The sequence below is a fragment of the Vigna unguiculata genome, chromosome 1, assembly GCF_037176805.1.
Source record: "Vigna unguiculata cultivar grain cowpea cultivar isolate G323 ecotype 2 chromosome 1, ASM3717680v1, whole genome shotgun sequence".
Taxonomy (NCBI): domain Eukaryota; kingdom Viridiplantae; phylum Streptophyta; class Magnoliopsida; order Fabales; family Fabaceae; genus Vigna; species Vigna unguiculata.
The window spans coordinates 30,819,958-30,828,457 of NC_140792.1; the positions used below are offsets into that span (position 1 = coordinate 30,819,958).

At 34.6% G+C, this 8,500-nt stretch overlaps 2 protein-coding genes across 2 annotated transcripts; one reads left to right on the forward strand and one right to left on the reverse strand.

Annotated features, from left to right (window-relative positions):
- The first annotated feature begins 455 nt into the window (after window positions 1-455).
- On the forward strand, window positions 456-5,963 carry FUS12 (proteasome family protein). The gene is made up of 12 exons (XM_028070821.2): window positions 456-656; window positions 1,550-1,642; window positions 2,060-2,138; window positions 2,506-2,746; window positions 2,842-2,916; window positions 3,033-3,167; window positions 3,771-3,958; window positions 4,188-4,256; window positions 4,882-4,972; window positions 5,085-5,219; window positions 5,438-5,550; window positions 5,651-5,963. Exons 1-12 carry the CDS (start codon window positions 647-649, stop codon window positions 5,739-5,741), a joined length of 1,320 nt encoding a protein of 439 aa, XP_027926622.1. The 5' UTR covers window positions 456-646; the 3' UTR covers window positions 5,742-5,963.
- A 61-nt stretch (window positions 5,964-6,024) lies between these two features.
- Window positions 6,025-8,008, reverse strand: LOC114183730 (uncharacterized). The gene is made up of 6 exons (XM_028070849.2): window positions 7,689-8,008; window positions 7,433-7,525; window positions 7,217-7,315; window positions 6,802-6,843; window positions 6,490-6,721; window positions 6,025-6,406 (listed from the first exon to the last, which is right to left on the reverse strand). Exons 1-6 carry the CDS (start codon window positions 7,809-7,811, stop codon window positions 6,258-6,260), a joined length of 738 nt encoding a protein of 245 aa, XP_027926650.1. The 5' UTR covers window positions 7,812-8,008; the 3' UTR covers window positions 6,025-6,257.
- Window positions 8,009-8,500: the final 492 nt, after the last annotated feature.

Consider the following 8,500-nt stretch of genomic DNA (forward strand, 5'->3'; position numbering starts at 1 on the left):
TATTTTGGTTATTATAAAATTTTAGTAATGTGTAATTTTTTAGCTTTTATATAATTATTTGAATTTCATTTAGTTGTTATTTGATACTTTAATTTGAGATTTATACTATTATAATATTTTTCTTAATATTTGACATCATGAAAATCAAAAAGAGTATGTTATTTTAATATTGAATATTTTGATAGTATCATGATTCCGTTGGTGTGATTTTTAAATTTTTTTTATAAAAAATATTTAATTGATATATGAAACAATAAAAAAATGGGTATGAGTATAAGAAAATACCCGTTACCAGGTGGGGATGGGGATGGGTCAAAAGTTGTATACCCGTTGGGTTTGGGGATGGAGATGAATTTTTATTATGGGGATGAGGATGAGATCATGATACCCGTACCCGCCCCGTTGCCATCTTAAACTACTGAATATAGGAATTTATTAAAATTGTAAAATGGTGGGTTTTGAAAGGAATGGTAACTAAGCCTTTTATAGCGCAAGAGGCTGAAACGCTACTCAAACCCGTTACTCTCCTTCGCTTCACTCACCGGATTCTCACTCTCAGCTCATATTGCAACTCGGAGTCTCTGACTCACCGCTTCCGACCTTAAAACCTAACTCGGATCCTCAAATTCAGTCGATTTCATACACCATGGCTTCGGGTGCGTTTTCTTTTAATCCATTCTCCCCAACACTTAACGTTTCGCGCCCTCGCATTAATCTTTCTCTTATAGTTTATTTTTCGTTTGGTAAATCGGTTCGTTTATTTGTTGCTTTTATTTTTGACTTGAAGAGCCTTGAAATTTGAATCGCGATTCGTTTGTATTCGTCATTTATGCTACGGAAAGATCTAGATCGCAACTTCGGGGGTTTCGTAGGATTTTACTTCGTTGTAGTGCAATTGAGCACAAAGTCTGTAACCCTAGGTTGAGTTTGAGAAGCCCGCAATCGATAACGTTTTGTTGGTGTCATCCATTTCGGCGTGGCTGGCAACACGAATCAATGTCGAGGGCAATCTATGAGAATCCCTGAACGACTCTGAAGATTTGTGTTAAACAGGGTTTTCTGATGATTTTATTGTTTTAATGTTCTTGAGGGTTTTATTAGGAGATAATGCAATTGACTATTGGCTTTTGGTTAATTCCTCAACATGCTTCCTCGAAGAAACAACTAAAAAGCCTTATCAAACTTGGTTTGACTTTTCCCATATGTTTCTCTCTGTTGCTAAACTCTGTGCGGATTCTTCCAAGCTCGGATAGAAGAGTGGCTGGTGTTGGAAAGTTGCCAACTGATTTAACTCGTGGAATCTTTATGATTTGGATTCAATCTCCATGCATGCCTTTAGTCCCACTCCCCTCCGTCCCTAACTTTTGTGAAGTGATATGTGTAAGCATTTATACGGCAAATTTCATTATTTGAAACTCGCCGATTATAAAAGGAAGGATAATCCCTGAGGCCTGCTAGATGGGTGTTATTTACTGGAGAAGGTTTTGTAGTCGTGCTTCTTTGACGTATCCTGATTGTTGGTTTCATTTTTGCTTCTGATATTCTGTAGATGCTGATATGGAGGACTATGGTTTTGAGTACTCAGATGAGGAGCAAGAGGAGCAAGATGTAGATATTGAGAATCAGTATTACAATTCAAAAGGTATTTCTAACAACTATTTCTATATTTGCTTCTCTTTGTTTATAAGAAACAAAAAATAATTCCTAGCATTTATGGTTTGGGAATATTGGTTTCTTTTTGGGATTCTAGATAAATTTCTAGAAATTAGATCGTGCTGTAACTTTTAAACTACTTTGTTCACTTCAAATCAGTGTTCTGTTGCTTGGTATTTCTTCCAAAAGTCAAAGTTAGTTCATTTTTGTTTTTGGTATTGATTTAACCATGCTGCGATTCTTCCTTGTTGAAATTATTAACAAAAGGAGTCATTCAAATACTTTCTATTGTTTAAATGTCTCTCCTATATTTGTAAAGAATTTTTTTTTTCATAATTTGTGGCCCAGGGGTGGTTGATCCAATTTTTGTACTGACTTCTGAGGATGCTATTTGGTTTGTATGCAGGTTTGGTTGAAACTGATCCAGAAGGTGCACTTGCTGGTTTTGCAGAGGTTGTGCGCATGGAACAAGAAAAGGCAGAATGGTAAGAATTTTATTCCCTGTGCTGTATAATAAAAGAAGGTATATAATAAAAACGATATATGTTTTGGAGTTGAAGAGCTTAAATGGTCATACGATTGTGTGTGCTGCATCCTTTCTTGTATCATTATTAATTCCACGATCTGTGACTGTTCTTTTTATTTGAATAAGTAACGATTCTCTTTCCTTTTCATTCGGTCAAGCTAGATTATCTTTAATAAATACAAGTATTGTGTTTGTTTCACGAATTCCTTCTCTTGATTCCTGTTCTCATTTATGTAGTGCTCTTTAACATCATGTATTACAATTATTCCACAATGATAATAAACCATCATGTATCACGTTTCATATTTTATCTTACACTTTACCAGGGGATTTAAAGCTCTAAAGCAAACTGTGAAGCTCTATTATAGACTTGGAAGGTATAAAGAGATGATGGAAGCCTACAGGGAGATGTTGACTTACATTAAGTCAGCAGTGACTCGTAACTACAGTGAAAAATGCATAAACAGCATTATGGACTATGTCTCAGGTTCAGCTAGCCAGAACTTTGGCCTTCTGCAGGAGTTCTACCAGACAACTTTGAAAGCCCTTGAAGAAGCAAAGAATGAGGTCAATACATTTAGACTTTATCTTTGGCCAGTGGTATTTTTCATTAATGCAGCCTTATGTTTTTTTATTTTATTTTATTTTTATGTTATTCGCAGAGATTATGGTTTAAAACAAATCTTAAGCTTTGTAAGATCTTCTTTGATATTGGGGAATATGGACGGATGAGTAAGGTAATGTATTATTATTTTGTACAATGATGTAGCCTTTGTCCAACTCAATTCTAATGTTTGTTTACGTATTGGTGTCCAGTAGTTGAGTAATTTATTGATTTTGTTGAAACTGTCAGATCTTGAAAGAACTTCACAAATCTTGTCAAAGGGAAGATGGCTCGGATGACCATAAGAAAGGAACCCAACTTTTGGAGGTTTATGCAATAGAAATTCAAATGTACACAGAGACCAAGAACAACAAAAAGCTCAAGGTCAGCATTTGTTGTAGATAATAAGTTATTATTCTGTTACATGCATAATAGTAATAATGTGCCTTTTCAATCTATTATCACTCTTTCCTGCAATTTAACATTTAATTATTACAAGACCTTTCTTGCTTCTTATGGGGTGAGCTCAATTTCTCAAATAGCATCTTTTTGTTTCTGTTATTCTGTAAGAATCAATTTTTTTTCCAATTTAATCTCGGTTTGGGGAAATAGTTACAAGAGATGGAGTTTTTGGCCAAGCATAGTTGGGAGATTTTCCAACTGAAACCAAGCATGCACAAGCTATGCTGTACCGAGACATTTGTTATTGGGAGTTGATGTTATGTTAGTGAAAGTGGTCTTTATGGAGAAATAGTTGAACCAAAGGTTGATGGAGGAACATTTAGTGAATCAGCTTTCTATTATAGAAGTTCATCAAGCAAAATAAATTATAAGAAAGTAGTTATCTTTTCTTTTTTTTTTTCAAAGACCCAGAAAATCATGCACTCTAAAACTAGTTGGTGTGATTTGGAGCATCCTTCTAAACAATTCTTATGCTAAAGGAAGTTCTTTACCACTATTTACCACTCTCCTTTGTATTAAATGCAGCAACTGTACCAGAAAGCACTCACTATTAAGTCAGCAATTCCCCATCCGCGGATAATGGGAATAATCCATGAATGTGGGGGGAAAATGCATATGGCAGAGCGACAGTGGGCTGAAGCAGCTACGGATTTTTTTGAAGCTTTTAAGAATTATGATGAAGCTGGGAATCAGAGGCGTATCCAATGCTTGAAGTAAGCATATTTAAATTTTTAATTTAGTTAAGTTTTAAACAAATTGAAAAAGATGTTTCTGTATAAATGTCAATTAGAAAAAAAAATCCATTTAACTCTGAACCATCACTTTTGGCAGTAATTTTTCTGACATTGTCCGAAGCATTTATGGCTGACTACTTCAAAATAAGCCATTCAAACAACATTTCTTTTTGTATTTAACTTGGTCCTAATTGCTATTACATGGCAGATACCTTGTTCTTGCCAACATGTTGATGGAGTCTGAAGTAAACCCTTTTGATGGGCAGGAGGCTAAACCGTAAGTCCTTTGTTTTTAATTAATCAGTTTATTTATATGAGTAGCTATGTCTTTCCATGAGAGGTGCTTAAATTACATTTCCTTCTCTCATATTTAGAACATACACATCCCTCCTATTAAAGGTCTATCTATGTGTTACATTTAAATCATTTTAGTGTAAATGAGTATTTTCGCGATTTCTGTTTCTTATCTGGTGATACTCAACATTGATTAGTAGCTGATTTTGAATAACTTTTCTCAATTATGTGACCTTCGAAGATGATATAAATATTTTTGGATGAAATTTTGAAGCTGATCACATAAAGGTATTTAAAATTCGTTTTTGTGACACTGAAAGTTGAAGAGAAAGCTATGATATCATTGGGCGACACTTTCATCACTATTCACCTCTGTTAGTGATTTGTCTGTATGGAAAAGAATTGAAGTGTAACTTATATTCCTCTCCTAGGGGATGGGACTGTATGTATGCCTAATTTAAAATAAGAGGGGGGAGGGGTGTAATTTAAGCAACTCTCTTGGGAAAAGAGTATAATTTACTCTCTTTTTTTATCCCTGTACTTGCTCATTTTTCCCATTCTCTGATCCAATTCCCGGCTTTCTTTCTGTTTTCACTCTCATATTGCAGATACAAGAATGACCCTGAAATTTTGGCAATGACAAATTTGATAGCAGCTTATCAGCGGAATGAAATATTGGAATTTGAGAAAATCTTAAAGGTATTTTTATTGAGTCTTGCATGAGAATTGGCTACACTAATTTGATCTTCAATGTTACTTAGTATTTATGAAAAATTTGTTGGAATTTGATATTGGTTAATTTTCTTTCCAGAGTAACAGACGAACCATCATGGATGACCCATTTATCAGAAATTACATTGAGGATCTGCTAAAGAATATCAGAACTCAAGTCTTGCTGAAGCTCATCAAACCATATACGAGGATCAGGATCCCGTTTATATCTAAGGTATGTACTCACACTACACAGGAAACTGAAGAGTCAGATACACTTTTTCTATAAAAAGTAGTCAGTAAATGCTGACAAACTATTCCATCCAGTCTCTGATTATTCTGTGGATTCTTCCTCTACTATCTCTCTCCACTTATTTGTCGAGTTGATTTACGAGGGACTTAAGTTACCGTTAGTCTAATAGATTTTATGCAACAAAACCTGTTAATTTGCAGGAACTTAATGTGCCTGAGAATGATGTCGAGCAGCTACTGGTATCGCTTATCTTGGATAACAGAATTCAAGGACACATTGATCAAGTCAACCGGCTCTTAGAACGCTCTGATAGGTTAGTTTTTATGTTTGATTTCTTTCTAATAATGTATTTAGTTTATTCTTAATTTTGTCAGTATAAAACATTTTTATTAACATTAAAAATGAATGTTCAGGTCGAAAGGAATGAAGAAGTATACCGCCGTAGACAAATGGAACACACAACTTAAATCTCTTTATCAAACTATCAGCAACAGAGTTGGTTAAACGGTGGTGTATGTCGGGAGAGTTCTGTTTTGTTGTCCCAGCTTGCAGTTTTGTCATGTGAATTTATGTAGCTATTGTGGAGAGTTAGGGATGTATTGCACCAATAGTGGAATCAAATCGAGACCCAACTTGTGATTCATGTTCTATTTTATAAAATATAATTGTTTGAAACATTCATGATTGATTCAAGGGGAATTAGTCTAATTTTATTTTTTTGCTGAATATATCTGAGCAGTACATTAAGGTCTCCCCCTCTTTTTAGTCATTAAAGATCAACCAGTCGTACGTAGTAAAATGTTAAATATTAAGACAACCTGAATCAATTGTCATACATAGTACAATATTAATTATCAAGAACACAAAACAGGTACATACGAATCACCAATCATACATAATAACATTATTAAATGCAAGACAACAGCAAACAGGTCCATATGAATCACCTAATAATACATTATTTATAACAAATTCATGTGCTTTCCCTTGGAAATCCTGATCTCCAGAACCCTTGTTTATTCATACACCATTTTCACCTTTGTTTGGATTGGTACTACTGACTTCTTTTTCATGATCTTTTCCATTATCAATAACTGAGACACCAACTTTTTGCTGGCATAGGACTTCTTCGTTAATCCAGTTTCTTAATTGATTGGTAGTCACTTCATCTGTTTGCGATAAGACATGGAAAGTTCAGTTTCTAGAGTAAAAAGCATAACCAATAAACGCGGAGAGAAGATCGATGACCTACCCAATCGTGGGACAGTGTGACCCTGGGGGTGCCTCAGTATTAGGGGTTTGTCAAATGCAGATGCGAGATCCTCACCAGGCACTTTTAGCCAATCTTTGTCCCCAATGAAATGAACAGATTTAGCTTTGATGGGATCTTTATAGGCAACATCACATATGCTGGGATCTCTGAATTTGCTTCCTGATATTGATATAAAAAAATTTATGGGTGGATGCTCTTTTAACACTTTTCCCTGTTAATTTCGTGCTCACTGGTCAGATTTTTGTGGTTCAAATTAAATCACAGATCAAATTGTAGTAGTGTTTTACTTGCCTGTGCCTGGTAACCAAGCAAAAGTGCACAAAGGGTTGCGCCCTGATTTACATAAAGAAGGGAGAAAGCTGAGTTTAGTAGTAGTTTATACATGATAGTAACTCAGAATCTCCTAAAGTATGCTCAAGTAATGCCAGAGTCAATATATAAGAATGAATTTGCTCAGGATAATATTCTCCAGCAGAGAATTCATAACATTCCATAATTATCAGGGATGTGATAATTTCTCGTACATATTTTATTCCATAATTAGGATAATAGGCTAGCTGAACATTTTGTATTTCTTGCATAGGATCGCTGATGCTGAATTATAGAGATAGATTGTGTGTATCATAAATCAGGAATTTTTCTGACAGTAATATACATCTGCAAAATCCAGAAGGGATTGAATCTTGGAGCAATCATGAACGTTTACCTGTGAGAAGCCAAGGAAGCCATGGAAGGGACCATTGGCTGTAATGTATTCGCATAAGTAGGAGATACATTCGTCCAAGTTAAAGTACACCGTGAAGTCCTGGGCAAGATTTGTGTATGTATATGTTCAGTAATTTCCAGTAAAACCAAGGCAAGTGAAGTTTGACAAATTCATCACCACATGATCCACCAAATCTTAAAGATCAAGTATTTCTACCTTTTCAAATTGAAACCACTCATAGTAAGGTGGAGGAAATATTCCTTCTATGTCAGACTTCCCTCCAGCAGGGAATTTACCATCTGGGAATTCCTGTGGCATTCACATTATAGTTAGCAATTATTGGGTATAAGAGCTGATCACCACCATCATCAACAAAGGAAGAGTTTGAAATATCCAACAAGGGCTTAATGTTAAAAGTGTTTGATGAATACACTTGAACATTAGCAAAGTAAAAGTAAAACCTATTCATTACCATGTGAAATTGAGTGAATAGAGAAGGATCCCATTTGCTGATCTGCTTTTTAAGAAAACTGCCACTGGTTCTGAATCCATGGAGACAAAGTATTTTGAGCTTGTTTCCATTTTCTCTTTCCATCTTTGTTTTCCCAGTGCCTCACAGAAAGTGACTTATTTGTAGGAACTGGAATTTATGAAGACTAAAGATTGTAGCTACCTACCCACCCACCATATTTTTTAATGTATTCCAACAACCATCTTATTTGACTTGGAAGTAGGTAATTGGACATGCAAGCCTTACACTACTGCGTAGTAGCTGGGGATGCTGCATAGACCGTGGCTTCTTGGGGACCTCTACCCATTCTATGGCTCTTTTCTTCCCATCATTTTTAAGAGAGATCAAGTTTTTATTCACCTTCTTGATCATGGAAGTGTATGGCCTCTTCTTGGCCCCCACTTAAGTTCTTAGTTTTTCAAAAAAAAGTTTTAGTTTTAATCTTTTAATGATATTTTTTTTTTCTGTTAATCGATTATTAATTTCAATATATGTTATACACATAGGTATTCAATTAAGTTATTTATTTATTACTATTAAAAAGGATAGAGAATTATTACATGTTTGTTCACATTGAACTCGAATAAAAAAAATGAATCGAAGATAATATAGATATTACATTTCATAAAAGTAGTATTGTCCATAAAAATTATTTTGACAAAAAAAAAATATAATAGTGACGAGATTACGCATTGAATTGAATTGAAGATTGATTTTTCTTTTCAAAATGATTTTGAGTATTTGGGTGTCAAATATTTTTTCTTCATAGCTTA